Here is a 14392-nt window from a genome sequence, read left to right on the forward strand (position 1 = left end):
GATGTTTCAGTGTGTCTCATCAGCGACTCTGCTCCTTTCAGATGCAGCTGAATATTATCAGACGAGCCCCCAAACCGCTGTTCTTATTTGATCATCAAATAAAGAGCCGTGAGAAGGGTTTCATGCTCATTTGGGGAATATTACACGGACATGCATCCCTCGCCTCAGAGCATAACCATATAGCGGAGTCCATTAGTGTAATATTTCCCGCCAAGGGTCTCGACACTTTGGCTTGGGGGTAAACGACCTCTATCGCATCCTTCACTGACCGACAGGTCGAGCATCATTTGCAGAGTCAGCGGTTCATTTCTCGCCTCGGAGAGCAAGTACGAGAAAACTCTCCACTGACAGGGCTTGGGATGAGATTGTACAAGGGACATTCTTGGGAATAAATCGAGATATTGAATATCTGCCTGGGGAGAAACAGTAAGATTGCGATAAGGGACGAGGTTAACGTGTATATCTTCGGAAACCCCTTGACGCGGATGTCGATAGTATACTATTGAATTTCTGAGCATGTGTCCCGAGTCGTGAAGGCAATTCCACTTCGTGGCTTGCAGCGACAGGTGTCTTTACATGCTTGGTCAGGCCGGCAGACCGCGCAGGACGTCTTCCTTTCGACACTCGGCGAAGCTTTGGGATAGAGAGCTCTTCGCCGCTAATCGTCTGTCCCTATTCACAGCGAAATCCCAAGGACGAGCAATAGTGACAATAAGGTTTGGTCTCATCACATTTTACTTTTCGCGTTCGATATAGTCTACATCCTAGATTGTGGAGTCTGGATCAGCGCCTCGAAATTTGAGGAGAAACCGGGGAGCAAAGAAGTGCTCGGTGACCAACCATTTCTCAAGCGGTAGGCCGGAAGATTAGGCATGGTTAATCTGACTTTCGCGTAGCGGTATGATGTTTTAAATGGAAGAGTCTACCATATGTAGAACTATGAAGACGATAACGGGCTGAGCGATGACGCGATGACAGACACCACTAGGCGGCAAAGTTCCCTCTCCCAAGAACGAACTGCGCGCCAATTCTACCGCTGTTTCAACCTGTATGGTCGGAGGCTGAATCAGTCTGACAGCCAGCAATCGTTAGATTTTCCTCAGCAGACTCACTAGGCTAATAATGGCTGGAGGCTTTTGTCCATAGCTAAAACTAGACCGCCAAGTTTCGAGGGCCACAAGTATCACAGCCGAGTACGCCGATAGGAATAATATGATAATTCCGCTGTCTATGTCACTTGTTGATTATCATCATGGCCTACGTCCTTGGTAAATGTACTTCATGGAGATGCGAGCGTTCGCAATAACGTCGAAGCTGAATTAGAGTGATCATTATTGTATGACCAGTTAAAGGATACATAAACATCGTATATCAGTGTATTTCATTCCCTCGACAGGGGCCAAATCAGCAACCGTAGCTGGCTTAAAAGAAATTTGTCCATTCAAAAATTGCGGTCATATCAGCAATGTGGACGAGACGCTTGGTGCATACCGGGTTCTGCCCCTCTTTCATCTTCAAGCGAAGTCGCTCCTCGAGGACCTCATCGCTGTTAGTTTGTCTGGTGGCTGGAAAACCAAATAAATACTAGGCTCAAAGTCCTCCTTTTCTACGTAAGCCCCCTCGATAAGTTAAGAGACCGGGGCAGGATATTAGTTAGTCGAGTCGCCTTCTTAGTGGTCAGGTCGATCACCGTGGGTAGTGCTGCACGTGAGTCGGCAATAGAAGGCATATCTGGTGATCGTTTGCAATTATTGTGGTAATAACAGAAGACTCTAGCAAGTTGATAAACAACAATATCCAATGTGTGGAATGTGGACACTTATATGTATGGCTTTCCCTGGGTCCTTATGGACAAGAAGTGCCTCCACCTTTCAGAACAAGAAACACTTAGCCATTATCCTCCAAGAAGAGAGCCTGAAATCTGTGCACGATAAACTCAGCCGAGGAAGCCGCGCGCGTGGTACTTTCTGTGGTGATGGGCAAGGAACGACGTCAAATGGAAATGGTAGCAAAGAGCCCTATGTTAAGCTAGCACTTGATCTTCGATGCATGGTCCGAGTCTCCGATACTAATCTTGCCAATTCCGGAAGACCTGGTGAGCCAAGATTATCAGGGGTGAGACTCCCATCAAGATCTCCAGACTCGTATTGGCCATAGGATCTTCGGTTACTCGTGCTCGGGTTTTTCGGGTGGATGTGAGAGGTGGGAGGATGGACCGATCAGCTCCGTTTTTGTCAAGTGTTCCTTCCAGAAACCTGAGGACGCCTCAATAGCCGGTAGCGCCAAATTTTGTTTTGGTTCCCCCTTATAACTCGGTTCCCCTTGCAAAAGTCGGTAGGAATGGCATTCGATGAGTAAGAAGCTCGTCTAGATCAGGGACACTCACTTGCACAATATGTTGCTGCTAAGAGCGATGATTTAAAATTAGAGAAGCGAGTTCTTCATTATACACTAAACATAATCCCATTATGAATCGAAATTTGCGTGACTCATTTAACGCAATTGTGAAATCTAGCCTAGTCTCACGCAAGTATCTTGGGAGGTTGATCCCAGACGACGAGTCCTTGAGAATGAATTCGCTGGGGTAGGCTTACTCTGCGAAGCAAAGCGAAAGACTCTTTTTTTTTTAAAAAAAAAAAAGAAAAAAAAAAATTACAATATTTCTATAAAATAAAAATATCTATGTATAACTTGAAATTAATACGTAGTTTAAACTGACCCAGTCAGGGTGGATCTGACACCCCAGACACTAAATCCCGACCTCCCCGCAGCTACAGTGGGGGTCCAAAAGGAAGTGACCCCCTATACATAAAGGTACCCAGTGGCTCTATCTGTCTGGTACGAGACGCTAGGTACCTTTAAGTATAGGGAGTGCACATACTGTTGGACCCCCACTGTAACAGCATTACTACCCGACAACCCCGGAAAAATGCTTATTAAACCTCGAATCATTGGACACTGGAACCAACGAAAAGAGTGGAGGCTCCCCGCCGCTGGATTTGTTACCGTGATGTGGCATAAAGCAAAGGTAGTACCGTATTAACCACACTCTGTTCTCCTGGCTAGGCTACTAAATGCTCATTGTTTGGTCGTTGAGTCTGTCGTCGGCTCGGCTCGGAACGGGAGAGCTTTATCTCTTCCACGGTCAACAGCCTCGAGCTTCCCCCGCAATATGAACGTCACCCTGACCTTGTACATCCACCCTATGACCATTTGAGGTCAAAAGGTGCTCTAGACTAACTATAATGCAAGTCAATAATAATCTCAAATGTACCTGTTCTGTAACCTCTATAGAAAGAAAAATACAGAAGAAAATTGGATTCATTAGGAGAAAGAATCACATTTGTCAAGTCAGTATAGGAGACAAAACTAATGATTGCCTTTGATTCTAGGTTAAGATCTATTTTTTAAAACGAGTCGAGTGATGAAACTTTCTAGAGCCAATGATATTATGACTATTACATATGTATATGGTGAGGAAAAGTCTTGTTTAGGGCTGTGAGCTTCTTCACTAGGATATTGAGAATCACACGATGACCCTTGGCTGCATTTGGGTGCGGGAAAGGAACCCGACTCGTACTGAGTCTCTCTTAAATCTGGGAAATACAGCACGTGCAGCCATTCCCCGACAACGTGACCGGGTGCCTTCAGGACACCATGTCCCAGAGCCCAACTGCTGTTTATAAGAAGAGCCTCGATGCACAAAGTCAAGTCTTTCTCAATCACCATTAATTATCTGGGCGACCGAGAAGAAAGGCACGCTCGATCAGCACGTGCACAGCTATGTCGACCTACTGCATCGCAAGCCATGAACAAGTTCCGTTCACGGTGAACGAACAACCAGTCAAAATGAACTCGCCGTGCTCCATCCCTCCTTCCTCTCGCCGTATCGACCCCACCCGGGCGCGCACCGCTACGTTAAAACCTGATGGCTCGGTCGACGACAACGACCGTGTAGAAATTGGACCAACTCCGCTGGCGTTCGCCGAGTGGGAGCAGCTGGGCTTGCAGCCGCCTCACCTACCCACCATGCGCGCGTTTCGCCTGCAACGCATTTGCGATCAACTGATTGACCGCGGTCTAGGTGGCATCCTGCTGTTCGATCCACTAAACATTCGCTACGCCACGGACTCCACCAATATGCAGGTGTGGTCCGCGCACAATCCCGCCCGCGCCTGCTTCGTTGCGGCGAGTGGTTATCTGGTGCTGTGGGATTTCCATGGTTGCGACCATCTTACCGCGCACCTGCCACTGATCAAAGAACTGCGCAGTGGCGCCTCATTCTTCTACTTTGAAACCGGCGACCGTACCAGTGAACACGCCATACGCTTCTGCGCACAAGTTGACGAATTGCTCCGACAGCATGCCGGTAACAACCGCCGGCTCGCTGTGGACCGCATTGAAGTTGCCGGCTTGCGTGCCCTCGAAGCTCTGGGAGTGGAAGTCTGTGACGGGCAAGCGGTCACCGAGCACGCTCGAAAGATTAAGGGCCCAGACGAAATCCGAGCTATACGCTGTGCAGTCGCATCTTGCGAAGCCGCGATCGGCGAGATGCGCCAGGCCATGCGCGCCGGCGCCACAGAAAACGATGTCTGGGCTGCTCTGCACGCGGGCAATATTCGCCGTGGTGGCGAATGGATTGAAACTCGCATTCTTAGTTCCGGACCGCGCACCAACCCTTGGTATCAGGAATGCGGGCCGCGGGTCCTTCGCGACGGAGACCTGGTATCCTTCGACACCGACCTCATCGGCGTATACGGTATGTGCGTGGACATGTCGCGCAGCTGGATCTGCGGCGATCTCGAGCCGACAGCCGAACAGAAACGCCTGTATCGCATCGCCCACGAACATATCACCACCAACATCGAGATGGTCAAGCCCGGAGTCCGCTTTACGGAATTGACGCGCAACGGCCATCGCCTGCCTGAAAGCTGCCGCGCTCAGCGCTATGCCGTGATGTTCCATGGGGTAGGCTTATGCGACGAGTACCCGAGTATTCGCTACCCGGAAGACTTGGAATCATACGGCTACGAAGGAGAGCTGCAACCGGGCATGGTGTTATCCGTTGAAGCGTATGTCGGTGAGGTTGGCGGCAAGGATGGTGTCAAGCTAGAGAACCAACTACTCGTGACCGAGACCGGCTATGAGCTACTGACTCACTATCCATTCGAAGAGAGCTTCCTGCGCGACTGATTCTGAGCCCATGATCATATTTATGTACCTAATTTTTCATCAAACCGGGTCAGAACATCAGATCACAAAATAATAAGACAAAAACTAAGAATTCTTTTTTGCAGACTTATCACAAATCATTTCAAGTTAGGAGAGCACAGTGTCGAGGATTGATTGTACTGCTGAAATGGGTTATGATGTAGCTAGGATACTAATCAATTCTCGTGACAATAGCCCGAGTATCTACAGTCGACGCTGTGATGAAGCGAAACACGGAAAGAAAAAAACCCCTAGATTTTGACCTTCTAAACAAGGACCTGCAGATAGTTCTCAAGACAACGGATAGTACTCATAAGGACTAATTGGACCATTCACCGATTGAGTAATCATTGCTCCTCATGAGTACTAGACACTTTCTCTTTACTTTAATCTATTGAATACCCCTAGAAGCTGAGAGTGTGTCCTTCTCAAGTTTAATATATTATCACAATAGATACCTGTACATTTCTAGTATCCCCTCGTACTTTGCTCTCTTACACCAACCCGGTCAATAACTACTCCAGAAAATTCTTAAAGGCCGATTTATGTTGTCTCTGTAATATATCTAATGCCTCCGATTAAGGAATCTGCGTCTGGAGAAAAATATATGAATAGGACTCGAGTCGGATAAATCAGGAGACGAACACATGAGTTATTTCTCCGTATCGAAACATAGTCTATATATTCAGAAGGATAGAAAAAAAAGCATGATCCATCACCAGAACAGACTTAAGGCCTGGCCATTTTCCACAGTGTTGAAGAAAGTCCTCAATAAAATCCTCAAACACCGACGCATCTGTTAAGTTTTGGAGTATCGATAATAGAATTATCGCTGTGTGGCTTCGAGCATCTTGCTCAAGCGGTCGGATTGGCCGCTGCCCCATTCTCAGCTATTGGGACTCCGAACGAAAATCCATTATTGAGAATCGAATGTGCCACGTTGGTGCAAACTTATGTCTGAATTGGGCCAACATGCAGTGGAAATCCTACCTACGAAGACCGAAAGCCGTCGGCCCTATCGTCCGGGCCATGGGAGTCGGCTAGCTGCAGCTCTGCAGCTCTGCAGCCAACTAGGACACATACTCACCCTCCCTCACGATGTTCGGCCTGATGATGTTTGTGGATCAATGGGGAGTCTGCGTGTTGGCCTTTGTCAGTGCCCCGTTGCCTGTGCGATCGTAAGAGGTCATTGGCCTTCGATACGGATTTCCCCAGCGCCCTGTTGGCATCATTCTCGCATCTCTGGCATCGCACATCGTGAGAGGCCATACCGAAGGGGAAAGTCTCAACTTGCATGAAAAGCATGGTATACCTTCGTGGTCTTTCTATTCGACCACTGTTGCTGGAGAAAACGCATACTTATCGCGTGATATATGGTTTGGAAATTGATAAACTGGGGACAGGACCCCAGCCGATACGGATTCCTTCGTATAATATACATCACTAAATTTCAAATCTCAAGAGCTCGATCTATTCATTTTGGTAGATACCGTCATACATCAAATATTCACAGCTACGACTATAAATGACCCTGATGTGTCACTTGTCGCCGTCAAGCCGCCTCACCTGCAACTTTCCGACGATAATGTTTCTTGAAGTTGAACATAGTGACGCACTCTCTCCAGAAGCCAATGGGCTGTTCTGATTCATGTGCCTCGTATGTTGCGATGCGCTCCGCCTCCCATATCAAATCCACCTCGTGCGGTCGTAGCCATCTTGTCCTTTTGTAGACTTTCCAGGAAATAAAGACGATTGGTGCCAGCAGAATCATAGTATAGTTGAGGAAGAAATTTGAGGTGCTCCAAGGCCTGAAGCTCTCGTAGCCAAAACAACCGGCGATCGTTACCATCCATGCAAGAGCGATATAGCCGCAATATGGCTGAAAGCGACCGTAATAAGGCAACTTGGACCGGTCGAAGTTCTGCGCTTTGCAGGCATGGTAGAAGTTGATATATGTAAGTGTGATAATAATATAGTCGATGAGAATGTTCGCGGTTGTTAGACTAATGAGCCAGTTCAAAACTTGCATTGCACTACCAGAGAGCTGGAGGAAGGCAAGACACGCAAAAGCCATCACAACAAGGAAGCTGTAAATGGGTATACCCTTCTTAGTTGTTTTTGCGAAGAACCGGGGAGCACGACCTGCTACTGCCAAGCTATGCAATGCTCGAGTCGCCGCATAGGTATAGGTGTTACCCGCTGAGAAGACTGACGTGATCATGAGGGCAGTGACCAGATCGGGTAAGACTTTGATGCCCATATTCTTCATCGCGATCACGTACGGCGAAGCAGCGGAGCCGGACTTGCCACTTGAGATAGCTTCGACAAGAGTGGGATCGTTGTGAGCGACCAGGATACCGACACAGAGAGCGCCACCAATGAAAAAGACACAGAAGCGCCAGTAGACCGTTTGAAAGGCTTTTTTAACGTATATCCGTGGATGTTTCGCCTCGGCCGAGATCATTGCAATATATTCGGGGCCTACGCAGGTAAAGACGGCGATCCACAAGGCTCCAAGGAAGCCTTCGAAGCGGCCCAGCGATCCATTCGAAGAGTATTCGGCAAAAGCATCACCGGTATTCCAAGATCGAAATCCAAAGGTGTCATGCGCTGGATTACCCCCTACCATTGTGATGAAAGTAAAAGCGAAGAGGATGAATATCAAGACCACTTTGCCACCGCTGAGCCAAAACTCGGCTTCTCCGTATGTTCCAACCGCGAGTAAATTGATGGTCCTGTATTACAGAAACTTTGTCAGCATCACATTCTTTATATTGCTGTAATAGGAGGTCTGATGCCTTACGCATAGAACGCCATGCAAACAAGGATCACGGCAATGTGGGGAATGTCGTCTCGCCAATATTCAAGCAACACACTGACAGCAGATATCTCAAAAGGCACAGTCAGAGCCATGTAAATAAAAAAGTTCCATCCTGCCATGAACCCCAATGCATCATCGCACCATTTGCCCGCCAGGCCAATGAAGCCGCCAGGTACAGCCATGTAAGTGGACATTTCAGCGAGGCAATTATTGAGCATGCTGACCATCAGGCATTCAACAATAAAGGCAAGGAGAAGACTTGCTGGACCCCCCTTATAAAGGCCAGTTCCTATGGCAATGAAAAGGCCTGTGCCAATAGAGCCGCCAATGGCGACGAGTTGAATGTGTCGAATTCCAAGTCGACGATGCAAACCCCCAATGGTCCCAGAGGTATGCCCTTCATTGAAATCCTCCTTCAGGGAGGATTTGTCATGATCATTCTCTTTGGAATCCATATTTTTGTCGTCCACAGACTCCAGATGCTCTCCTGTCGAGAGGTTTATTTTAGAACTCATTGGAAAGGGAAATGAAACTTCAGAAGTGGTCAATTGGTCGCGTGTGAGACAACGATTCCAAACGATCCTTCTCTCTTTATAAACAACCCGCCATGCGTATCCATTTCCGCAACGAGCAGAAAGACTTGGTGTCCAATGAAACCCCTGTCAACCCCAGATTATTGGGTCCCCGGATTTTTGGAAAATAATGCGGGGCTTTGAGTTTTCAATCAGGCTTCTCAATTCGTCGTCGTGATATGGCACTCTTCTTAGTGGACAAGTCGCCGCATGCCCTTCGGCACTGACTGAGATCTCGGCTCGGATCGGTACGGCACAGGATACTCACGAGATGTTCGGCTTTCTCGGGGCTTGTCCATAGCATTATAAGTCTATGGACCTTTTGAGTTCAACATTTTCAACAGTCTATGATGGGAAAACTGACCTCGGTGAGTTTCCGCACCAACAAACACGAGTTCGTGAACACATCTTTCTTGGTCCGTTTCATACTGAGTTCTACCAAGTGGATAGCCCCCGCTAAGCGACTATTTCCGAACAAAGGCTATCGTTGTTAGGAAGATGATTCCTTTAGGTCATCTTATCCTATGATGCATTGAACTTTGTTCTATTTGTTTAGTTGGTAGAATTGAACTGACGCCCAATAATCTGTCGCAGCGCAATCATGTCAGTGCACACACTGTGCATGCGGAACCCCTTTCTATCCCATTCCATCGCATCCTCGCCACTGTCACAGTAGATATCACAAGAGGTACCCAGAATAGGACATCAGTGCCTGGACCAGCAGCAATCTCTTCGACAATCTCCAAGGCCGATTTGGTTTCAATCTGGACAGCGATGACCATCGAGTCATTTGCATGTGCCAAATTCTCCCTACCGGTGGGCTCCTTAATTCCACCACCCTCGGGATGCTGCTCAATGAACTTCTCGACTGCTAGACGAGGCTCAAAGCCTCGGGTGCCGACTGGGGGACATGCTGATTGCATCTTGCACTATTTCCAGGACAGGCACAAGAATCGCGTGTGCGCCTGTATCTAGTGCTCGCATGATCATCCAATCTGTGGTTGGAATTTAAGGGTTGAAGCTTTCACGCGGCGAGGAATCCTTGGGACGGTGTTCCCTCATGATGTGAGATTTGCAGCGGTCGCCGGAACGGATGAGGCACTGAAGCAGGCCGTCACTACAGGAAAGGGAGTAGCCTTCCTCGGCTGGGATTGTCTGTTCGACGATGGATTCTTTGCTGATGTCAAGAGCAACTTTGAGCAGGAGATCGCCGAGGCTGAGGCTGCCTGAGCTTTAACCGCATTAATATTTGTCAATATGGCGAGAATGGTTACTTCTGATATTGCCGAAGTTTGCTGCTTATGGATGACTTCTCTAGGGCTACTAAATATAAGTATATGTCAACCTGAGAATACGCTATAAATTACCCCATAGAGACGCCTATGGTGTCCGGACATCTTTAGGTGGTCGAATGGGATGATTTTTCGTTTGTCAGTATATATTTGAGATGATTGCCATTGAGGTTTTTATTACTACTAGATAGGCATTCCGTGGAAGAAATAATACTTAATACTTATCGCTTGCTTGGCTGTATGTTTTTCTGAAAGCTAATTAATCTTTTTCAAGACATTAACTGCGAAGAGATCGGATTGAATCCGGTTATAAGTGGGGACGGTGAGGTCTTTTATGTTTATGTTCCTTTAGGTTGGTAATTCATTCTGTGGTGCATGCATGCTCTTTGCCCTAATCGCAAATATCTTTTTTTTTTTTTCATGCCCTATAATATGACCCTTTATAGCATAGAAATATATTAATTCATTACTTCATACACCGACTAAAGAGCCAAACCCCACATAATTAACATGCAAGAAGCATTCCTCACCAACCAGTGAGATGGCGTGCTTACTTATCTAGGGCGGAAGAATATTCCCCAAGGGATGCGCTGATAACCAAATCACATTCCTTTCCTGAACCTCCAAAGGGGAGGAAAACCATAAATTAGCAATACAATGGCAATACCCTTCAAGGGCCCAACGCAAGATGATTGTGAGATATCGCCAAGTCGACAGCCAGGAGGTAATGCTCCAGCAATCGACGATAATGAGCCACAACAACAACAACAACAATATATTGTTTCCCAAGAGGAACGCCAGAATCTGCTTCGCGGATTGTCCCAACGACATGTGCAGATGATCGCTATCGCGGGCGCCATTGTATGTGAACCTGTACCACATTATCCAGAATTGTCCATTAAATGACGCGTTCGAGTTTCTAGGGAACGGGACTTTTCCTAGGCCTCGGCGGTTCAATTGCGACAGGCGGGCCGCTTGGTGCTCTGCTCGGCTACATTTTCGTCGGGCTGATTGTATGCTGCATTCAATATGCCTTGGGCGAGGTCTCCGCGTTGATGCCGGTGACCGGTTCATTTGTGCGACACGCAGAACTACTGGTTGACCCTGCATTGGCTTTTGCGATCGGTTGGAACGTTGTGTATGGCTCCTTCTTGGCCGTGCCGAGCGAGATTTCTGCGGCTGTCGTGATGATCCAGTACTGGACCGACATCAATGCCGCGGTGTGGGTGACTATTCTCATCATTGTGTCTGCCACCGTCGCCGTGACGCTTGTGCGTGTGTATGGTGAAATCGAGTTCATTTTTGCCCTGTTGAAGCTTCTTTTGGTGGTCTTCGTCGTTATTCTCGGTCTCGTCATCGATCTTGGCGGAATACCTGGCAAGCCACGACTAGGCTTTCATCACTGGAAAGAAGGCCTCTTTGTTGAGTACATTGCCAGCGGCGCATGGGGTCGCTTTCTCGGTTTCTGGGCTGTGATGACGAACGCCGTCTACAGCTTCTCAGGCGTTGAATCCTTGGCGATGGCCGCAGCAGAGACGAAGAACCCACGCCACAACATCCCCAAAGCGTGTCGAAGAGTGTTTGTGCGTGTGACTGTATTCTATCTAGCTGCAGTGCTAGTCGTGGGCATGTTGGTCTCAAGCTCAGACCCGAGACTCCAAGATGACTCGGGTACCGCCGCACAAAGTCCCTTTGTCATCGCTGCCAGCGACGCCGGCATTAAAGCGATACCTTCAGTCGTCAATGCGATCTGTATTACTTCAGCATGGTCAGCCTCCAACCAAAGCATGTTGGCAGGCACCCGAACACTGTACGGTCTTGCCGTCAAGGGACATGCGCCCAAGATCTTCTTGAAAACATCCGGGTGGGGTGTACCATATATGTGCGTCGCCGCCCAGACGGCCGTCTCTTTCCTGGCCTACATGTGTGTCTCAAATAGCGCCTTGACTGTCTTCTATTGGCTCCTCGATCTAACCGCGGCTGGTGTGCTGGTATCATGGATTGCGATCGCATTCAACCATATTCGCTTGTTGCAGGCTTTAAAGGCACAAGGGATTCCGGCAACGGAATTACCATGGCACAATCGGATAACATGTATGTCCGTGTTCATCTGAACGTCTTGAGCTGATACTGATCTGACCACTACTCTCTAGACGTTTCTTCTTGGTTCGCCTTTATCTCCTGTATACTAATCCTATTCACTGGTGGATTTGCCGTCTTTACCGCCGGGAATTGGGACCCCGCCTCTTTCGTGTCGTCCTATCTGTACGTGTTACTGGTTCACTATTTCCCTGGATAAGAGAAACGAGCTAACAACGATCACAGAGATATCCCACTCGTCCTAGGTGCATATGGGCTCTACAAATATATTCGCGGGACGAAGATAATTCCCTTGACTGAGGTGCCGGTTCATCAAGCGCTGGAGGAAGCTCGGAATGATCCAGATAATGTACCGATCAAAAACGCTAAAGGGTGGAAGAGGCTTAATATTTTATGGGGATGAAGTTGAAGGTGATAAGCTTAATGAAGACCCTGCTGCCATGATGATACGTATACACATACATGCATTGATTAGATAGCAGTCTCTTCTGACATATCTTAACGTTGAGTATGCTCAATTATCGTCCTCTTAATACAATCTAAATTTTACGTGATGTAGTTTGATGAGAGACATTGGTAGTCTTCTGTCCATGTTGTGCCAGATGGGCTCGCGGCTAGAATTCCTTTTCACTATACACACTAGTATACATTATCTATAGTATTATGTATAAAATTAAGTAGACACGATTGTGTGTGTTGCAAACAAAGAGCAATGATTAGTAAAAGGGTCTGTAAAGAGAAGATAAAAAACCAAAGCTATGAGACAAAATCACACAATCACACAATCACAATACGACTAATTAGGTATACAACTCCTTCAACGTTCTACTGCGTAAAAGCAGCAGAGCCTCCGAATGGACCCGAAATAGCATTATTACGTACCCGCACAATGCAGACATTCTTAGCAGCTCCAACGGTTCCAGTGCACTTCATTCCCTGAGGGACCTGGACCTTGACAGCATAATCCATGGTGCTAGAGGTGGAGAAGCCCGCAACGCCAGGGATGTTCTGAATGACACGGGCGCTCTTGAAGGCCTTTGCATCGGTGCCTCCGCTGGAAGGGTCGATTTCAGCAGAAAGAGGACCCGCACCATCCTGGTTAACCTGGAGTAATGTGTCAACCTTGGTATGCTTAAGGCATGCTATATCGGCTTACCTGGTGGTAGATCATGGTCACTACACCTTCCGGAGAAGCAGTAGGGAGGCCGGTGCTGGCACCTTTTCCAGAATACAGCTGCATGCCGTTCTCCTTGGCACCTTTGCCTGTCACTGTACCGGACTGGGTTCCGGGAAGGATGGCCATGGCATCGTCAATTGTGGATTGGATACCTGGTTATTCTGGTTAACAGGGAGTTTTTAGACAGTGAAAAGGCGCTCATACTCTTGATGGTTCCACCAAAGGGTGTTGCGTCCGCAAGGTCCTGGATACCTATGAAATGTTAATATATGCTTAACAATGTTGGGGTGAACATTAAATACCATTGAGGACAGTACCACCAGCATTGGTAACAATGCTTGCAGCATCGTTGATTAGCTGACGACCTTTGGCGCTGTTAGCTTAATCATACCGGAACAGAGAACAATATCTTACGTCTGTGACTGGCTGGAAGACGAGAGCGCTTCTGCTTTCCAGCACCGACGAAGTTGTTGATAACAATGGCAGGGTTCACAGGACCTCCACCAAGAGTACGACCCAAGGGGGAGGCCTTGACACTGCCAAACTCAGCATCTCGGATGATGGCCGTGTCTTTCTGGGCGCCGCATGCAGCAGATGGGCAATCCCGGGGTATTCCATCCTGAACTAAAATCACAAATTAGCTTCTTCGTCATGATACAGCTTTCCCTGTAAGAACCTACTCGTCAGTCCAGGCATGTCAATGCCATTGTGGCCTTTGACACGAGTGATGAGACCATGAGCTGCAACCTGGCTCACGGCGAGTCCCGTCAGAGTGATGGCCTTGATGAACAACATCTTGGATATTAGTAATTAAGAGTTAAGTTTCGATAGTTAAGATGCGCTTGAGACGAAGATGCTTCGGATTGTGTGCTGCTTCAGACTGACTATCACAGGACTCATGATGCCTTAAATATCTCAAATGCGCGCATCTCCTATCTCTGTTCCTGCCTATCCTTGAGCTATTGTCGTCCACTAATATCCACAGTTTGGTCCAAAAGTTTGTCAATGACACATCGAATGCAACCATGTGAAGGTGTTGTCAAACATCTATCCGCGTTATGGCTAGGGGGCCTGCCGACAAACAGTGTAGACCCTGAGCAATTGAGTTTTCGGGCAGTAGTAGAGTTGCAAGGATCGGAGTGAAGACCCTAGACTTGAGTAAGGTATCTGGTAGATGATCGTCGGTGACTCCACGTGTTTCAGGAACCGAAGTGAACTG

At 47.8% G+C, this 14392-nt stretch overlaps 5 protein-coding genes across 5 annotated transcripts; 2 read left to right on the plus strand and 3 right to left on the minus strand.

Moving 5' to 3' along the window:
- Positions 1–3661: 3661 nt before the first annotated feature.
- BDV27DRAFT_119830 (M24 family metallopeptidase) lies at positions 3662–5535 on the plus strand. Its single transcript, XM_032064952.1, has one exon. It carries the CDS (start codon positions 3784–3786, stop codon positions 5191–5193), a length of 1410 nt encoding a protein of 469 aa, XP_031933306.1. The 5' UTR covers positions 3662–3783; the 3' UTR covers positions 5194–5535.
- A 1228-nt stretch (positions 5536–6763) lies between these two features.
- BDV27DRAFT_170831 (amino acid permease/ SLC12A domain-containing protein) lies at positions 6764–8499 on the minus strand (the record flags this gene model as incomplete). Its single annotated transcript, XM_032075426.1, has 2 exons — positions 8015–8499; positions 6764–7946 (listed from the first exon to the last, which is right to left on the minus strand). Exons 1-2 carry the CDS (start codon positions 8485–8487, stop codon positions 6764–6766), a joined length of 1656 nt encoding a protein of 551 aa, XP_031933307.1. The 5' UTR covers positions 8488–8499.
- Positions 8500–8964: 465 nt separating this feature from the next.
- BDV27DRAFT_119832 (uncharacterized protein) lies at positions 8965–10011 on the minus strand (the record flags this gene model as incomplete). Its single annotated transcript, XM_032064953.1, has 1 exon — positions 8965–10011. A coding segment is annotated over exon 1 (319 nt), but the record flags the coding sequence as incomplete, so codon positions are not given.
- A 542-nt stretch (positions 10012–10553) lies between these two features.
- Positions 10554–12427, plus strand: BDV27DRAFT_170834 (amino acid permease/ SLC12A domain-containing protein; the record flags this gene model as incomplete). Its single annotated transcript, XM_032075427.1, has 4 exons — positions 10554–10757; positions 10820–11990; positions 12050–12161; positions 12222–12427. 4 exons carry the CDS (start codon positions 10554–10556, stop codon positions 12397–12399), a joined length of 1665 nt encoding a protein of 554 aa, XP_031933309.1. The 3' UTR covers positions 12400–12427.
- A 394-nt stretch (positions 12428–12821) lies between these two features.
- BDV27DRAFT_140666 (DUF3129 domain-containing protein) lies at positions 12822–13968 on the minus strand (the record flags this gene model as incomplete). The annotated part of the gene is made up of 5 exons (XM_032069701.1): positions 12822–13100; positions 13153–13325; positions 13378–13425; positions 13588–13797; positions 13854–13968. The coding sequence occupies 5 exons, from the start codon at positions 13966–13968 to the stop codon at positions 12822–12824; spliced, it is 825 nt and encodes a 274-aa protein (XP_031933310.1).
- Positions 13969–14392: the final 424 nt, after the last annotated feature.

The sequence above is a fragment of the Aspergillus caelatus genome (genome assembly GCF_009193585.1).
Source record: "Aspergillus caelatus strain CBS 763.97 unplaced genomic scaffold BDV27scaffold_5, whole genome shotgun sequence".
In the NCBI taxonomy this organism is placed as follows: Eukaryota; Fungi; Ascomycota; class Eurotiomycetes; order Eurotiales; family Aspergillaceae; genus Aspergillus; species Aspergillus caelatus.